The sequence below is a fragment of the Apodemus sylvaticus genome, chromosome 6 (genome assembly GCF_947179515.1).
Source record: "Apodemus sylvaticus chromosome 6, mApoSyl1.1, whole genome shotgun sequence".
Lineage (NCBI taxonomy): Eukaryota > Metazoa > Chordata > Mammalia > Rodentia > Muridae > Apodemus > Apodemus sylvaticus.
Window position 1 is genome coordinate 71,215,442 of NC_067477.1, and position 19,894 is coordinate 71,235,335.

The window sequence follows — 19,894 nt, forward strand, 5'->3', positions numbered from 1 at the left end:
TAATCCCAACATGCAGGAAGCAGGGTCAGGCAGATCTCTTTCATTTAAGGACAGTCTGGTCTACAGAGTGAGTTTCAGTATAGCCAGTACTACACAGTGAAACCGTGATTCGAAAACCAAAATAAACAAGTCAGTAAATAAATTAATTTAACTAAATAAAAGTTAAACTATTATGAAATTCAGCACAGTGAGAATTGCATTTCCTTACCATTGTGCCCTTTAAGTGAGTAGTATAGTCATAATTCCATACTTAGAAATGTTCACTATCTGTACTTTGGTTTGTCTTCTTGGGGTTGTTTGGTTTGGTTTGGTTTGGTTTGGTTTGGTTTGGTTTGGTTTGGTTTGGTTTGGTTTGGTTTGGTTTGGTTTGGTTTGGTTTGGTTTTGTGGCAGAGTCTTACTATATAGCTCTGACTGGTTTTGGGCTCTCTATGTAGACCAGGCTGGCCTATACAACACAGAACTGCTTACCAGGTGCTGGGATAAAAGTCATATGCTACTATGCTTGGCTTTATGTGTATTTTTATATTTAATTATATGGTAAGTTATATATATTATTTGTTAAACTTCCAATTAATGTTTTCTTTGTTTCTTCACAGAGTCAAATGTTCTAGCTGGCACTTTAGTTGCTCATACAGATGCAGTCTGGGGTCTTGCCTATAGTGGCATAAAAAATCAGTTACTCTCTTGTTCAGCAGATGGCACTATTAGGTTATGGAATCCACAAGAAAAATTGCCATGTATTTGCACTTACAATGGAGACAAGGGTAAGTCAAATTTGACTCTATTAAGAGGAGTGGTTTTTGTTTTTGTTTAAGATTTGTCACTTATTTATGTGTCTTGTGTATGTCCAGGTGCCCAGAGGGGCTAGACTGTAAGGTCCTCTGGAGCTAGAGTTACATGTGGTCAGTTGTGAGCTACCTGACAGGTGCTGGGAATAAAAGTCTTAGGTAGCAAGCATTCTTAACTGCTATGCCCAAAGAGCCTTTAGTTAATATATGTAATTTATATGTATTTTAAAAATACATACTGTGTGTGAGTGTGTGTGTGTGTGTGTCTGTGTCTGTGTGTGTGTGTGTGTGTGTCTGTGTACACTCATAGGAAAGCCTTGACATACAGGTGGAGGAAGATGAGAGAACAGCTGTCAGGAACCTGTTTCTCCAGCATGTGAACCATAGAGATGGAACTCAGGTTGTCAGGCTTGATTGAAAGGGCCACCTGTACCTGTTGAGTCATCTTGCTGTCCCAAGATTTGTTTTAAAAACTGGAAAATGAAAAGGACAAAGTAATTATTTCTATATTGATTCAAAGAGAAATATTTAAAGAACTTTAAAAAACTCACCGTGATCTTTTTACTTAGTCCTGTTTTACTGGAAGGGCCTTGCAGCTGTACAGCATAACTCAGTGTTTTGCGGCATTTTTCAGAACATGTTCTATTTTTAACATAAACATACTTGCATCAAACACTAAGGTAGACAAATGATACTTCTTATAGGGGCAGCTACCCTTAAGAACTGATGGGAGCATACTCTCAAATATATCTGCTTTAAAACCCCCAACATGTCTGCCCGCCTGCCTGTCTATGTCTTATTGTTATAAATCGGGCTGTACGGAAACTCGCTGAGACACTTCTGTCTCTGCCTCCCTAGTGCTGGGATTAGTCATCTACTACTATGCCCAGTCCCCAGCTTAATTTTTATAGATCCAGAATTTGATTTGTAGACTTGTATTAACTCCTTGGTAAAGCTTACATGTGTGACAAGAGTCTCCCAGAGAATGATATAAGAGAATCCCAGGTTAGGAGGTAGGGATGTGTTCGGTTATTTTTGTTTGTCTGTCTGTCTGTTTTTGTTTGTTTGGTTTTCATTTTGTTTTCCTTAAGAAAATTGGCAGATAGTTCAAAGTTCAAATGAACCACTTTCTTTTCATTACCTTAAAAGAAAATGCATCACAGAATACATATAACTCCATACTTTTTAAGAAACTGAGACGACCCTAACACATTGTTTTCTTTTTCATTGTGTGTGTGTGTGTGTGTGTGTGTGAGAGAGAGAGAGAGAGGGAGAGGGAGAGGGAGAGGGAGAGGGAGAGGGAGAGAATTTATGTACACAGATAAATATATATGAATCTATTTTGGACCCCTTACAGAACATGGAATACCTACATCGGTTGACTTTATAGGCTGTGACCCAGCTCATATGGTTACCTCTTTCAACACTGGTAGTGCGGTCATTTATGATTTAGAAACATCACAGTCATTAGTGATGCTTTCCTCACAGGTAGATTCTGGTAAGTTTTCTTGAATTTCTTTGAAACTTCTTTTAAAAGATTATTATTACATGAAGGGAGATGGTATTTAAGCTATTTCATACTGACCATGAATTTAGGTTAGAAAATAATTTGTTACACTCATTGTACATCATGTGTACAGTTTCCTCAAATAGAGTAGGTATATAGAAACAAAAATGTAACAAAAATGAAAGCAAAGAAATATTTTGATCTGGAAATATATGCGAGCCAAGCATGGTGGCACATACCTTTAGTCCCACCACTTGGCAGAGGCTGGCAGATCTCTGCGAGTTTGAGGTTTTATATATATATATATATACATATATACATGCACACATATTTATATATTATATATTATATTGTATATATAATATGTATGTATGTGTATATATATAAATTTATATTTATATAAATGAGTTCTAGGACAGCCAGGCCTATATAGAGAAACTCTGTTCCAAAAAAAGTAGGAACCTGATAGTCATTACTTATTTTCTGAAGTTATCTACAAACAGCATTCCAAAGTGTTGCACATGATGCATGTTGTAGTTTCTTTAAAGAATCCACAGAAGTCCAGGAGTTTTGGTTAATTATGTCTATTTACCTACAAGTTGCCTTTTAAGTTCAAGTTTGGGGGGGTTTATCTAGTTTCCCAATGGAGGTTTTGCTGATTGCCTTTCTGTGGTGGTATTTTTAGAAGGCTCCTCTTAGTGTGTGTGTGTGTGTGTGTGTGTGTGTGTGTACACACACAATCTGTTGTTTATCTTTTTGTGATTCTTTTTTTTTTTTTTCTTTTTCTGTCTGGGTTCATTTCATCAACTGTGGAAAATTGGCTTTTCTTGTTCCTTCCCTGTTTGTTAACTAAAATACCCAGAAATTTTCTTTTATTAATTCTCAAAATATTTTTAGTATTAAAATATCTAATATATAAAAATGTATTTGCTTTTCAGTTCATTGAAGGTGTTCTCTTTAGTACACTGTCCAGATGATCTCAGTTTAGCCAGTGGGAGCTTATTATTCAGTTTGGCTCCTAAGACTCTGACGTGGTTCTGATAGCTTTGTTGCTTTCTCAGGATGACAAAACAGTGTAAGCTCATCTGGCTCGCTTTGTAACTCAGGCCTGAGTTCATCCACTTCCTTAATGAACTGTGGTTGGTGTTAATAGGCGAGGCAACAGTCAGGTTGCTAACCTATCAGCCTCACCCTTCTGGTCTTCCTGGCTTCAGGGGTGTTCACTGTTTGATTATTTTTGTTTTTGTTTTTTTATAAACAGACTTTGGAAACATGTTTTTGTTGTTGTTGTTTAATGTAAAAGACTTGTAGTTCAAACTCAGATCTCTCTTGGTTCTCACAGAATCCTCATCTTGTCATTCTCATTTGGTACATCTGTGTCCCCACACAGCTGTCAGTGCCGCCCCCAGCAGCTCCACTGCAGTCTGTACCTCGCATGTATTCTCCCCCATGCACCTGTGCTCATAGGCACTGCACTGTATGGTGCTTGAAGTAGTGTGCTTTTGAGATTGTTCTACCAGTTCACTGGATTAAGTTACTGCTTTTTCAAATGTGGATTGTTTCATAGTTATTTGAAATGTTTGCATGTTTATGTGGTCAGATCTCAGATGATGTTTGAGGCGGAGGGCTGTTTGGTCCTTGAACTCATTCTTCCCTCAGCCTACCAAGTACTACAGTTAGAAACTCAGCCTAAGTTATGGTGACTGACTGCCTTCCTTTCAACCCTGTCCTCCTCCACAATGTGGATACGATAATGGGCGCTTTAATTTAGTATTTGAGGATTCTTAACAGGAATTCAGAGTGAGTAAGAGTAAAAGACTGTTATCCACTTTCTATTTTAGAGTTTGAATTGTAGTTCAGTTTTGTGCTAAAGATCCAGCCCATATCCTGACACAGGCTATACTGCTAAGCTGTTGTTAATATAGCTTTAACCCAGGTAGTTTGTATTTTAAAGTACTGTGTTCCCTTATTTTTCAGGTTTACAATCTAGTAATCACATTAACAGAGTAGTAAGTCACCCTACACTTCCTGTTACAATAACTGCTCATGAAGACAGACACATCAAGTTTTTTGACAATAAAACGGGTAAGCTTGTTGATTTGAGATTATTGAAAGTACTGTTTTATATAAAGCATGTTGTCTTGGTTTATGAAATAATCAAGTTAAACTTTTACTGAGGTGCTGGGGATTCGTGAAGTGCTTAATTACCCCTCTACAGATGTGCATCCCTCTGCTAAGTTGCTGTAACTCAGTTTGACTTTACTTAATACAGCACTCTTCAGTGTCCAAGTTCATTTTTGACTATACACAGTTCTTTGCCTAACTAATACCATTTTCAGTAGATACACATTCTTTCATTTGAATACTTTTCATATTATGTTTTAATACACCAAAATATATCGCTTAAGTATGTTCTTAAAGCTTTCTCAGTAGATCAACTGCTGATGTAGATATGTTTGTTGAATAACTTATAGTTGAATCATAGATGTATATACAATTTTTAACTTCTATTTCATGTGTTTTGGTGCATTGGTATTTCAGTTTTTAACTTATAAAAATGTATTGTATGTCTGATCTCTGTATTTGGAAGCATGGGTGTCAATATGGAAGTCATAGAAGGACTTTGTGGACTGTGCTCTGGCATTTCTATAGGATGTGTGCATCAGATTCAGGCCCTCAGGCGTGTGCATCCAATTCCTTACCTGCTGAAGCATTACACTGGCACAGTGTATGTATTTTTAAGGACTGCTTTTCCTGGCACTATGTAAAACGTTACATAAATACTGTCTTTTGGGTACTAAAGAGAAGATTCTAAAGCTGGCACTTCCCTTATGAAGAATCCAAGTCCAGTTCCCATTGCCTATATAGGTCCATTCACAACTGCATGTAACATGTAACTCCAGCTTCAGAGGATCCAGTACTTCTGATACCCACTCCTCTTACAGGCCTCGCTCCCACCCCCCAGAAAGTCTTTTTTAAAAAAAATACCATCTTTCAGGAACTATGACAAATTGGCCTACTTTACTACTTTGAGAAACTTTAAGAGAAACTTTTATTTTTTAGGGGGATGTGTTAGTACTGACTGTACAGAGATACCATGCCAAGGCAACTAAGATGGAAGGAGGGGGGGGGAGAGAGAGAGAGAGAGAGAGAGAGAGAGAGCGAGCGAGCGAAAGTGAAAGGGGGGTTGAGATTGATTGATTGACTGAGATTGGAGACATTGGGCCTGGTAACTAAGTACTCACATACATGAACCTATGTGGGCCTAATTCAAAATACCCTAGGACCTGGTGAACAAAATTTGTCTCTAGAGCTACTTTTCATTTAGAAGAAATCAAGTGACTTGCTAAAAAATTTTAACACACTAAAAAAAATCAAGTGCAAATTTGAGGTGGTAGCTTAGTGGGTATGTGCTAGCTTACCATGCACAAGCCCCTGGATTCACCCTCACATGATGTAACCTGAACATTGCAGTTCATCCCTGGCACCCCATCACTGGAAGAGGTGGAGGTAGGAGGATCAAAGTTGAAGTTCAGAGTCTGGAGAGATAGCTCGGTGTCCAAGTGTACTTAGTGCTCTTGCAGAGAACCTGCGTTCTATTCCCACCATCTACATGGTGGCTCATAGCTGTCTATAACTCCAGTTCTAGACTCTCTGACTTCTGTGGTCTCTTGTATGCACATACTGTACAAACACTAAGGCGTTATGCATACACATTTCAAAAATTTTTATTAAAGTTTAAAATAATTCTTGAGCATATAGCCAATTCAAAGCCAGTCTGAGATACATGAGGCCCAGTCTTAAAACCAACCAAACAACAAATTGTTTCTAAATTCTACCAATTTATTCTTTCTGTTTACTAGTCTAAAACCTTGTTTGTATAATAGGTTCTACCCATAAAACAGTTCTTAAAAATTAATCTTCCAGGACCATATGCACATCTAGTTACATTGCTACATTAAACAGTTAAATTATTTTCACATACTGTATTTTCAGAGACAATTGGTTATTCATTAAATATTGTCACATACCCTATTCCCATAACTGGTCTTTCTCATTAGAGAATAACATTTTATAAAATGCATAGTAAATTTGTGGTAGAATTTTTTTAAAAAATCTGAAACATGGTCAGGTATGGTAGAGCATGCATCCTATAATCCTAGCACTCAGGAAGCAGGTGGATCTCTGTGAATTTGACACCAGCCTATTCCTCAGATCATGAGTAGCACAGCCTGACACAGAGAAACCCTGTCCCTAAATACAAAAAAAAGAAAAATACTATAAATAGGTTCAAGCATTGTGGTGCAGCCTTCTAATCCCAGCATGTAGGAGGCTGAGGTAGAAAGATGAAGGATCCCAGGTCACTCTGGAATATAAAGTGAGCCCTTGTCACACCCCTCCCCCATATTTGAATAAATAATTTTAATTGTAAAAATGAATTTAGAGTTTTATATTGTTCTTGATTTCTTCATGGAAAGATGTTACTTTCCTGGGAGCTTATTGTTATCTGAGCGCAACATATATGTATGATATGTATGTATAAAGTAAGTCCGATACCTACAGTGTTAAGCTTTACTTAAGAAATAGTAAGTTCTGGGTATTTGTTTTAGTTGTTTTAATTTTTAGGTTTTATTTTATTTGTAATTTTGTGTGTGTGTGTGTGTGTATGTGTGTGTGTGTGTGTGTGTGTGTGTGTGTGTGTGTGCATGAGAGGGAGAGGGAGAGAATTTTTACATGTGGATGCCAGAAGAAGGTGTCAGATTCCCTGGAGCAAGTGCTGGGAATTGAACCTCAGTTACCTAAGTACATGCTTTTAAATGCAGAGCTATCCTTTTCTAGCCCCTCAATTTCTCCTTTTTTCCCCCCCACAAACATATTCCAGATCTGTGGGGGATTTTGTTGCTGTTTTATTTTTAATTATTAGTGAGCTGGACTGTGGTGACACACACCTTTAATCATAGTACTTTGGAAGCAGGCAGATCTCTATGAATTCAAGACCAGCCTGGTCTACAGAGAGAGTTCCAGGACAGTCTGGGCTACCTGAGAAATTCTGCCTTGAAAAAAGCCATATCAGCCTGAGGCCATGAAATAAAAGTATCTCAAAATAAAATTACTTAATTTTTAACAACTTCCGATGCTGATAATTAGTTACCCAAAAGGAAGTTGGGGAGGAAAACATTTATTTTGGCTTACATTTCTAGATCACCACCCATTATTGGAGGAAGTCAGGACTGGAACTCAGGCAGAAATCTAGAGGCAGGACCTGATGCAGAGGCCATGGAGGGTGCTGCTTACTGGCTTGCTTCCCCTGGCTTGCTCATCTTGCTTTCTTATAGAACCCAGGACCAGCAACCAAGGGATGTCACCACCCACAATGGACTGGGCCCTTTCCCATCCATCACTAATGGAAAAAACACCCTATAGCTGGATCCCATGGAGTCATTTCTTCAATTAAGGCCCTTTCTCGGATGACTCTAGTTTGTGTCAACCTAATGATAGCTTCACTCAAAGTAATGAAAGAAAAAAGTGTTGGAAGGATAGCCTAGTGGGCCGGAGAACTAGACAGGAATGTGCAGGCCCTGGGCCTAGTCATCAGTACTGCAAAAAATAATACAATTTTAGTAAAGACAATATTTTGAGTTCCTATATTGTGCCTGTGTGATTCTAGGAAAGGGTCTTGTATGAGTGAGAACTGAGGAGAAACTAGAGGAAAAAGGGGCTTGAATTGATTGGGAACTTGTTTGTGTGGCAACATTTATCTACCATATTTTTTCCTTTTTATTTTTTTCTCTTTCTTTTTTTTAAAGACATATTTATTTTATGTATGTGAGTGCACTGTTTCAATCTTCATACACACCAGAAGAGGCCATCAGATCCCATTCCAGATGGTTGTGAGCCACCATGTGATAGCTGGGACCTCTGGAAGAACAGTCAGTGCTCTTAACCACTGAGCCATCTTTCCAGCCCCCATTTTTTTCCTTTGTAAAGATTTTATTCTGGGCAGTGGTGGCGCATACCTTTAATCCTAGCACTTGGGAGGTCGGGCGGGTAGATCCCTGAGGTTGAAAGATCTATGTGTTTACAGAATGAGTTCCAGCACAGTCAGGACTCCACAAAGACATTCTGTCTTGAAAAGAAAAACATACAAAATAAAAAACAAAACAAAACAAACCACACCACATTATTTTATATGTATGTGTGTTTGTTTGCCATGTATATGTATATCACATGTATGTTTGGTGACCAGAGAAGTTAGAAAAAGCCACTGGATTACTTGTAACTGGTGTTATGGATGGTCTCAACCACCATGTGAGTGCTGAAAGCCACACATGGATTCTCTACAAGAGAAAGTGCCCTTAATAACTCTGAGCCATCTGTAGTCCAGGAATCTGCCATCTTCTTAATACCATTGGTCTTTGGTGAACAGAGCAAACCAAGGGTTCTCAGACTGTTGTTTTATTGTTCATTCTTTGTGAAACATTGTTCTATTTGAATATATTAATTCAGTTACACTTTACATTTATTTTATGTGTGTGGGTATTTTGCCTTTGGAGATCAAAAGAGGCTGTCAGATATCTGGAACTGACTGGCCTGTTGGTAGTGGAAACCAAACCTAGGTTGTCATCCACAAGAGCAGGAAGTGTTCTTGATCCCTGAGCCAGTACTTACTCTGGCTTATTTGTAATTATAATAACTATCTAGATTTATTATAAAAGACATAATGTGTTATCTTTTAAAAAATTTTTTAATATTTATTTAATATATATGAGTATACTGTAGCTATCTTCAGACACACCAGAAGAGGGCATCAGATCCCATTAGAGATGGTTGTGAGCCACCATGTGGTTGCTGGGAATTGAACTCAGGACCTCTGGAAGAACAGTCAGTACTTTTAACCTCTGAGCAATCTCTCCGGCCCCAATATGTCATCTTTTATTTTGTTGGGGAGGGGGCAGATGCTGGAAAATGAACCCAGTGCTTTGCACATTGTAGTCAATGTGCTGAACCACTGAACTACATTTTAGCTAGTAATCTGTTCATCTTAATGGAAGAAGATGTTACTTAAAGAATGGAACCACAAGAAAGTTGGTTAAATGAGAAAAACTGCAAGTATGTATTAGTAAAAGTGGGGTCCTAGTTACTGGAGGAGGTCTGAAATGTTATGATCACCATTAGAAGACCAGTATTTAACTTGATCCAGCATTGTATCCCTCTTTTCATAGTCTGTCTGGTATATTATTCACATTTTGAAGTCAATTGTATATAATATGGGAAAGAATTAAGTTAAGATATTGGGCAGTAGTCTGGGGGAAATGTCTCTGTGTGTAATAACTTTTACTCTGCAATCTTGAGGATCTGAGTTCAAATTCCCAGCATCCATATAAAAAACTAAGCATGCCTACATATGCCTGTAATCCTAGTATTGGGGGACAGAAGCAAACAGATTCTGAGATCTTGTTGATTAGCCAACTTAGCCCAAAGGATAAGTGTATGGCTCAGTGAGAGTGATGCATGGAAAGATATGTGGCGTCTTGCTTTGGCTTCTGTGTGTGTGCTCATACCCATGTACACACACACACACACACACACACACACACACACACACGGGGTGGGGGAGATTAAGCAGGGAGCCTAGAATTTATATTTGGAAAATTATAGCTCCCTGAAATAAATAAATATATAGATACATCTTAGTCTTTGGTTAAAAACATAATAAATTTGGGTGATTGGGGGCTCATTCTCTAGAGAAGAAAAAGAACTAGGTAAGTGAATTGAGACACCATCATTAGTGTGACATTTTAAGTGGAGCTTGATGATAAATACTTGGAAAGGGACTATTCATATTCTGGGTTCTTTTATTCTTCATTGGGAAAAATGTATTCAAGAGCTGATATATTTTTTAAACTAATAGATCAAGTCATTCCAGGGGTGTGTACAGGAAAGGGCAGAGGGGCTTAAGAGTTATCACTCCTAAGTGTGAAGCTATTGACAATTGATAGGTTCTGGATAAAAGAGAATCCATTTTCATTAAGGATGTGTCCTCTGGTAGGTTGACGTCCGCCTTGCTGACCATACACCCGTGAATGTATGAGCAGTACAAATTGGACTTGGTGGTGGTGGTGGTGGTGGTGGTGGTGGTGGTTTGGCCTGAAGAGATGGCTCAGTGCATAAGAGAATGTACTGCTCTGGAGAGGTCCCCAGGTTCAGTTCCCAGCACCTACATAGAAGCACCTACATAGAAGAGGTAGAGGCAGGAGGATTGCTAGTTCAAGTTTGAAGGCAGTTTAGACTACACATTTTATTTTCACAAACCTAAGGATTACAGATCATTGCAGAAGATGGGCAGGGCAGGAGTCTGCTGTGAGACTAGTACTATCAGAAGATATACCCATAATGTTTCACCAACATGACTACCTAACGTGAGCTGAGCAAAGACTACAATAGTTAGGTCAGAGAGGAGCCTTTGCCCTCAACAGCGGTGGCACTAGGAAGTGTTCAAAGTAGGAGAGTCTTCCTCAGGGAAGAGCAAAACAAATGGTAACAAATGGTCAACCCTGAGAACAAACACACAACATAATTCAGACTGAGCAAGCTATCTTTAAGTATATGTGTGTATTGTATACATGTAAAAGAGAATTTTTAAAAAGGCCATGATTTGAAAGAACGTGGTGGAGGGTGCATATTGAGAAGGGATCTTATTCACTGTTCTGTGCTGTGAAGAGATACCATCACCACAGCAACTCTTACAAAAGAAAACATTGAATGTGGCTTGCTTGCATTTTTACATGCTTTCTCCATTTTCATCGTAGTCTTGATGGTGGGTTTGGGAGGAAAGTTGAAAGGGGGGCTACGATCAGGATGCAGAGTGGATTAATAGAAAAAAAAAAAAGAAAGGGAGAGACAATGGGATTGGCTTGAGCTTTTGAAACTCCAAAACCAACCCCCAGTGACACACTTCTTCCAACAAGGTCACACCTCCTAATCTTTCTCAAGTAGTGTCACTCTCTGATGACCAAGCATTCCATTATATGAGCCTTTAGGGGACCTTCTCTGTGGTATTCAGCTTACCACAGAGGGTTTGGGGAGAGTAGGGAATGGAGAAATGGTGTAATTATTTTATAATCTCAAAAACAGAGAAGAGGACATGAGATTGGGGGTGGGGATAAAAGGAATCGGGAATAAATTTGATTAAGCAAAAAACATTGTATAAAACTCAAATGCTTAGTTAAAGTTGTATATTTAAAAAATATTGCCGGGTGGTGGTGGCACACGCCCGTAATCCCGGCACTCTGGGAGGCAGAGGCAGGTGGATTTCTGAGTTCGAGGCCAGCCTGGTCTACAGAGTGAGTTCCAGGACTATACAGAGAAACCCTGTCTTGGGGGGGGGGGGGATTAAGTGGTGGTATGTGCCTTTTAATCCCAGCACTCAAGAGGCAGAGGCAGGCGATGTCTTGTACTTTATAAAAATCAATTTCCATTTAATCATTGTGAGTGTTATTTCATTATATATTCCTAATAAAATACAGAAAGTCTTAGAAATTTAAGTTGTGATCATCTAGAACACAGTCAAATAACGAAAAACGGCTCCCTAAACAATAAAAGTTTGACTGTTCTTTGGCAATACTAAGCAGTTACTACTTGAGGAAAAAGCAAGATGTCTCTGTTGACTTCTGTTTATTTATCATTATCACTAAAATTAATTAAGAGATTAATTTTAGAAATTACTGATACCTGAATAACAGAAGATTTATTAAATTTTATTGTTTTGCTTTTCAAGACAGGGTTTCTCTGTGTAGTTTTGGCTGTCTTGGAACTCATTCTGTTGACCAGGCCATCCTTAAGCTCACAGAACTCCATCTGCCTCTCCCAAGTGCTGGGATTAAAGGCACGCAATGTTACACACCACCCAGTTTTTGAAATATATGTGTGTGCATGTGGGGACATGCATGTGGAGACATGCATGTAGAGGCGAGAGGGCACCTTGCAAGAGTTGGTTTTCCTTCCTGAGCTCAAGCTCAAGTGGTTATGCTTGGTGGCAAGCACCTATCTGGGTCTTGATGACTGCAGAATGAATCAATTTGTGGTGTTGCTTTTCCTCCATCAAATTATATAGTGCCAGTGCAGAATACTCTTTCCCCAGAAGTTTTGTACTGCACAACTTTGTATTCACAGCTTGTTTTAAATTTCAACTTGGTGAATTGCCACAGTGGTTAAGAGTCCTTGATCCTCTTGGAAAGGATCCAAGTTTAATTCCCAATACCCATGAAGCTCACAAGCATCTGTAAGTCTAGTTCAGGGATTTCCTCTTCAGCAGTTGCAGATATGTACCTACTTGGTGTACATACATGTAGGCATCAAAACATAAAATTAATCTTTTTTTCCACTTTTTTATTAACTTTACATCTCGATCACTGCCCCCACTCCTCACAGTCCCTTTCGCCCTTCCCTTCTCCTCTGAGAGAGTGGAGGCCCCCCTTTGGTATCCCCCCAACCTGGCACATCCTCTCCCACTAAGGCCACAAAAGGCAGCCCAGTTAGGAGAATGGATTTCACAGACAGGCAACAACTTTAGGGACAGTCCTTACTCTAGTTGTTGGGGACCCACATGAAGACTGAGCTTCCCAGCTACTGCATGTGTGTAGGGGCCTAGGTCCTCCCTGCCCATGTATGCTCCTTGGTTGGTGGTTCAGTCTTTGAGAGTTCCCAAGGGCTGAGGTTAGTTGATTCTGTTGGGCTTCCTGTGCTGTTCTGTCCCCTTTGGGGTCCTCAGTCCTTCCCCCAGCTTTTCCATAAGAGTCCCTAAGCTCCGATGTTTGGCTGTGGGTCTCTGCATCTGTTTTAGTCAGCTGCTTGCTGGAACTTCACAGAGGACAGTTATGCTAGGCTCCTATCTGCAAGCATAACAGTATCATTAAGACTGTCAGGGATTAGTGCTTGCCCAGGAATCCTTCATTCTGCCTCTGTCTTTGCCCAGCCATTGCCCCCTGGGCAGCTGTTACCAGTCAGAACCAATGGGTCAGGGTCCCTCAGTCTTACACATGGAACATTGAAACAGGGTTTTGGGGAACCTAAATAGCATGAGAATTTAAGCAGCTACAGTAGAGAGAACAAGTTTTGGGTTGAAAGTTTTCTAGGTGGGTGGCTGTCCTTATCCCTCCCCTGGGAGTCCTGCCTGTTTACAGGAGGAGCCACTTCAGGTTCCATAGCCCCAGTGTAGGACTCTGAGCTACAGTCAATACCCACAGACTCCTGGGAGCCTCCCCCATCTCCAGTCTCTGGCACATCCCAGAAATGCCCCCCCACCCTGTCAGGTGCATACTTCCATGTATTCTCCTGTTTTTAATAGTTGAAGAGTATTTTACATTGTGTACATGAACCACATTATCTGTATTAGTTCTTTGGTTGAGGAACATTGGAAATAACTCTGGTTATTTCCAGTTTCTGACTATTATGAACAAAGCTGCTATGAACATAGCAGAGCATGGTGGAGCATCTTTTGGGTATATGCCCAGGAATGACATAGCTGGGTCTTTAGGTAGAACTATTTCCAAAATTTTCTGAGAAACCACCAGATTGATTTCCAGAGTGACTGTACAAGTTTGCACTCCCACCAACAGTGGAGGAGTTCTCCTTACTCCAGACATCTTTCCAGCATGTGCTGTTGCTTGAGGTTTTGATCTTAGCCATTCTGATGGGTGTGGGATGGAATCTCAGGGTCATTTTTATTTGTATTTCCTTTTAAGTACTTCTCAACCATTCGAGATTCCTCTGTTGGGAATTCTGTTTAGCTCTGCGCCCTATTTTTCAATTGGTCTGTTTGGTTTGTTGAGAGTCTAACTTCGTGAGTTCTTTATATAGTTGGGTATTATCCCTCTGTCAGATGTTGAGCTAGTGAGGATCTTTTCCCAGTTTGTAGGCTGTCGTTTTATCCTATTGACAATTTCCTTAAATTTAAACTTGCAGACAGACAGACAGACAGACACACACACACACACACACACACACACAAATAAGTGAATCTTTATTGTGTGATGGACTTTATAGTAAAACAATACACAGCTTTCAACTCAGGAAAGGAACTCAGGGCAGACCAAAATAATGATTGTGCCTAAGTCTTACTTGGTGAACCAAAAACGTCTTAACTAGGGTTCCTACCTAACAGGAGTCTGGATAGGTGGGAGCTAAGTCCTAATTGGTGAGCTGGAAAGGTCTTATTGAGATTTCCTAACTGTAGTATGGATAGGCAAGAGCTACTTACAGAATAGATGAAAACAAACAAAACAACTGCAATAGGGAAAGGCCTACGCCAGTGTGAGTGAGGGTGGAGTTCTCTGCACAACTTGGAGACAGGTTTGCAGATGGGAGCAGTCTCTAAAAAGAGGCTCTTTCCCAAGCAGTTGTTGAGAAAACTTAAGGGCTGGAGAAATGACTCAGTGGTTAAGAAGCACATACTGTGCTTATGGAAACAAGTCTCAGGACCTGCAGCAGGAAGTTCTCAACATGCGGAAACTTCTAGCTTCAGGGAGCCAACACCTCTCTGAGTTCCTGGCACATAGGTAGATGCACATATAATACATTTACATCAATTAAAATGTAATTAAAAAAGAAAAGGTAGGACAGGATTTCCTAAATCTTAAAAGATTTTACTTTGCTCAGACATGTAACCTTCTATCTGCTGACTCCGGTGAGCCCCACCCATCCCACCCCACCACCCACCCCTGTAGAGGAATGCTTCATTTAGTACCAAAATCTTTTTAAAATAACTAATGGTAAAATTTTTCTTCAGACTATTAGAATGGTTTAGATGCATCAGTGTAAAGCATCTAGAATTGGCCAGTCTCTAGAAAGAGAGGACCATCTTTGCTAGGGATTGGGCAAAGATTATATACTTGAAAAAAGGTTTACTTTCTCAGTAATGGCCTAGGTAGTGGTGGTTGCTCACTGTGAATTGTGTGCTCCCAAGTAATTAAATACTAATTTGTATGTTGTGAATACTTTCCAAAACTTAAAAGAAAAATACTGTGATAGTGATTGCTTTATATTGATAGTGTGTTTTAGCTTCTGCCTCTCAATGTTAATCTTCTGTTATGTTTTATAGGTAAAATGATCCATTCTATGGTAGCTCATTTGGATGCTGTTACAAGTTTAGCAGTAGATCCCAATGGAATCTATTTGATGTCTGGAAGTAAGTTTGAACTTCAGTATGACCTATAAACTTTATAAAAGAGTTGTTTCTCAGTAACAAGCTTTATTTGTCTTTCACAGGCCATGACTGTTCCATTAGATTATGGAATCTGGACAGTAAGACATGTGTACAAGAAATAACAGCTCATAGGAAGAAATCGGATGAGTCAATTTATGATGTTGCTTTCCATCCATCAAAGGCATATATCGCCAGTGCAGGAGCCGATGCTCTTGCTAAAGTATTTGTGTGAATCAACGTAGACTCCGCTTCGTGGAAAACAAAGATTTGCTTGATCAGAAAAGGGGTCTGCATCACTGCCATCATGGAGGTTACTGATACGACACTACATGTGATCTGCCTGGTGAAAGCTATTGGGGGCAGGCAGAAATTGGGAATCACATCTTAATGTCAGGTTTATTAGTTTAACTATAATTAACTGTATTTTGTGGGACAGAAAGAAAAAGGACTCCAGTATCTGTGCCCTGTACTGGATATGAACTGAGCAGTTTTTGTTTTTTGTTTTGTTTTGTTTTGTTTTTAAGGTGTTTAAGCCAATATGGAGTCTGATCTTAGGGGGAAAGGACTTTTGTTGGCCTCTGTGTGCTGCCTTAGGGTTAGGATGCGGTGCTCTTGCGGGGAAGCAAGCTCCAAGAGCAGCTGTTTCATCTCTCAGTGATCTTCAGTTTATCAGTTGAATGCCACAGATTCCCTTTCAAACTTATTTTGCTTTAAAAAAGAAAAAAGAAAAAGAAAAAAGAAAGAAGAAAATTTAACTTAAAATATTTTAGCATTAGTTGCACAAAATGTTTGGATAAAATTCTAGTTTTTATAAGTCTTTTTATATATTTAGCCTGTCACAACAGTGCTCAAGATCATATTGATGTTTTTCTGCATTATACAACCCTAAAACACAGAGATCTCACTAACCTGCCACCTATAACCACTTTCTTTCCTCCTTTTGCCTAATACAGCTCAGCTAAGTCCTTCATAAAGATGATAATAAATCAATCACCTTTGTCTACATGTCTTCATGAACCAAGGACTATTAAGTGTATTAAAACAAATCTGTGGAGTTTAGTACTCCAAATGAACTCTTTAAAAACTAATCTTAACATCCTATCACTATGTGATATTTTGTACATCTTACTGTATTTACAAGTTTATTTATCAAGAATTATCCATCTTGCTAATGGCCTATTATTTATTTTACTTTTTGTTGGTCTTTATATCCTTTTATTAATGTGCTAAAGGAACCTGTATATCTATTTTGGAACTCTTAGAACAGTCTAAAATAGACTAAAAATGGAATATTTTATAATTAATTTACAAACCAAGGTGTTTGTCCCCAAGATACTATCTTGATTTACCATGATTCCAAAACAAAATGAGCTAGTTAAAAAATTGGAGAATATTTTATTACTATTACAAATAAGGTGTTTAAAAAAGTTGAATCAGGATACAGAAGTCTGCTGGATTTGGACTAGTCTCCCCTGTTTTATTTTTTTAGATGTGCTTACTTTTATGGTGTAACTGAAGATTTTCTTTGTGTAACGCATGATTAAGACAATAAAGTATTTTTTCTAGTCTTCCAAAAGCCTTTTCTGATCAGTTTGCGAGTTTTGATGAGTTTTGTAAGGTTTTTGTTTTACAGACTATGAATCAGCAAATTTTTAAGATTGTACCCCAGAGCAAACATACAGCTGTTGAAAAATAATGTATATAAAATGCATATAATAAATATTAAATTGTGTACCTGTATGTTGCTGTTGGCCACATCATTTCATGTTGAATAATAAAGTGCAATACTCTCCACAATTAAACCAGGAAATGAAGGTGCTTTCTTAGTGAGTCGTACATTTTGATGCTATTCTTTTTATACGTTGTGGTACTTAATGATATTCTAGTAAGGTTACAGTAGAAACACTATTAAGAATACTTTCCAGAGTTTTCTGCACCACGGGGTTGTCGCTTTTAAGCATATGGCAGGCACCTAGTGTCCTCCTCATCCCCAGCTTCAGCAGTCTGCCCAGATAGCCTCCTACTTTAAACCTGAGTTTTTCCTAATAGTAAGTAGTGTTGTCTTGTCTCCCTCTACTTGTTTCCACAGACATGTTTAGCATAGAATTAATTGCCTCATTTACTAGTAGAAAGTTGCCCTTGTAAAGTTAAAAGTTATCAATTTGAAAGAAAATGTTTCAAGATATTAGTACTCTCTTTCTTAAAAGAAATTGTAAATGGAATTGAATTAGAAATTACAGAACTCTACTTGGATTCCTGCTTTAAGAATTATACATTGTGCGGGCAGTGGTGGTGCACGCCTTTAATCCCAGCACTTGGGAGGCAGAGGTAGGCAGATTTTTGAGTTCGAGGCCAGCCTGCCAGGACAGCCAGGGCTACACAGAGAAACCCTGTCTGGGGGTTGGGGGGATTATACATTGAGAATTTTCAAATGACTTAGTTGTAATTTAAAACAAAACAAGCTGGACGGTGGTGCATGCCACTTGGGAGGCAGAGGCAGGCAGATTTCTGAGTTCAAGGCCAGCCTGGTCTACAGAGTAAGTTCCAGGACAGCCAAGGCTACACAGAGAAACCCTGTCTCGAGAAAACAAAAGAAAACAACAACAACAAAACAAAATTAAGATTTCAAATTTTTAAAAAGTAATTGTTGTTTCTGGGTTGATGGTTTAGTGAGTATAAGGACCTGAGTTTAAATCTCTAGCACCCATGTAAAATGCAGGGTGTGACTGTTCATGGATATATAACCCAGTGTTGAGGCAAAGACAGAAGGCTCCTGAGAGCTCTCTGGCCAGCCAGCCCAGCCCTAAAGAGGTTCAGTGAGAGCACACCCTCTGCACGCCCACCCTCACTCTGGGAAGCACTGGAGGAAGCAGGCCGCTCTGCCCTGTGCGCACGGGCATATGCACACACTCACATGCATGTACCACTTATGCCAACAAATTCCCCAAAGCTAGTTCTATTCTGGAAGCCTTCTGAAGTCATTGAATAACCATTTAACTTTTTTTTTTTTTTTTTTTTTTTTTAACTGAGCTGAGGACCGAACCCAGGGCCTTGCTCTACCACTGAGCTAAATCTCCAACCCTACCATTTAACTTTAATGCACTCATTATTGCAGTGCATAAACATCTGTGTCTGTTACAGTGTACTATGGGCTTTACAAATAGTATCATTTTTAATGATGGTAAACGTAGGAAAAGACTAAAAAGTTGAAATAAAATAATGTCTTATTTTTGTTTTGTCTGTTTCCATTTGTGATTTATGAAAAATAAGTTGGCTCAATGTTTTAAGTTTTAATGGTATTTTAATGTTACGGGTTTTTTCCCTTGATGTTTAATCATTGCATCTCTCATGATTGTTTTTACTTTCCTCATTTCAAGCTTTTAAAATCTGAGAACCAACATTCATGACTCATTACAAGTTAGAAAATGAATCACCAGGCACTGGCAGTGCAGTTCTCATGCCTGTAATGTCAGCAGGATCCTCAGTTCAAGGTTGGCCTGGGAAATGTGTGACTTTATCTCAAAAAAAAAAAAAAAGAAAAGAAAAAAAAAGAAAAATAAAAAATAAAAAATAAACCAACACAAAACTTTACATATTTGAAATCCAGATGTGACTGCTGAAATTGGATTGTAGTATGTCTTTAAAAACTTCATTCTTAAAGCTGTGTGTAGTGTAGTCCATACCTACCTATACTCTCAGTATTGAAGAGGATGAGGCAGGAGGATGTTGCTGTCAAGGCTAGCCTGCTCTCAGTTCATGGTTTTGTTTTGTTTTTTTATTGTACATCCTTACTATTTATCCGTGGATTGTTCACTTACAGAGACGGTGGGGTTTCATTGACTTCTAGGAGAGAACTTCTGAACTTCTCAAGTCAGGTTAAATCTATTTTTTATGGTAAGATTCTCCTGGTTCACAATTATTTGCAGCCTTTTGTAAGAGGGGGCAAGGAATTCTTTTTAATCAAACTTTTATGTAGTTTTTGAGATATTCAAGTTCTGTCCCTTCTCTCACATAATCCTTCTGCGTGGACTTGACGTTTGGGTATGCTCAAGTAAATCACGACTGACAACCAGTATTTTTTCCAAGTCTGTAAATGGATCCACAGTTGGGTAAGGAGAGACAGAACCTGGTTTAGAGAAGATACGGTGATAGATCCCTGTGGTGAGGGCTTTCTGCAGTGAACTCTAATCCATACGAGGTGGATTCTGCCTAACCTCAGCTTCACAAACGTGGTAAGTTTTTAATATGATACTAGTTCCGTTTAATATGATACTAGTTCTGTTTCTTTTGAAGCCAGTACTCAAAGCCCACCCTGGAGGTGACTGCAGTGACGCCTACATTAGGCATTCCGGGTATAATTGGAAGAGATGTTATGGCATGGCTTAATTTAGAT

General features: G+C 38.9%; 1 protein-coding gene across 4 annotated transcripts in view; it reads left to right on the top strand.

Moving 5' to 3' along the window:
• The window catches only part of Strn3 (striatin 3), a 79,144-nt gene extending 61,903 nt beyond the window's left edge, over nt 1-17,241 (top strand). For all 4 annotated transcript variants that reach the window (XM_052185876.1, XM_052185877.1, XM_052185878.1 and 1 more), the window contains 5 exons: nt 599-766; nt 2,148-2,288; nt 4,275-4,382; nt 15,397-15,483; nt 15,564-17,241. In XM_052185876.1, the coding sequence (XP_052041836.1) occupies nt 599-766; nt 2,148-2,288; nt 4,275-4,382; nt 15,397-15,483; nt 15,564-15,733 (674 nt within the window). In that variant the 3' untranslated portion in view covers nt 15,734-17,241. The remainder of the gene's footprint in view (nt 1-598; nt 767-2,147; nt 2,289-4,274; nt 4,383-15,396; nt 15,484-15,563) is intronic.
• Nucleotides 17,242-19,894: the final 2,653 nt, after the last annotated feature.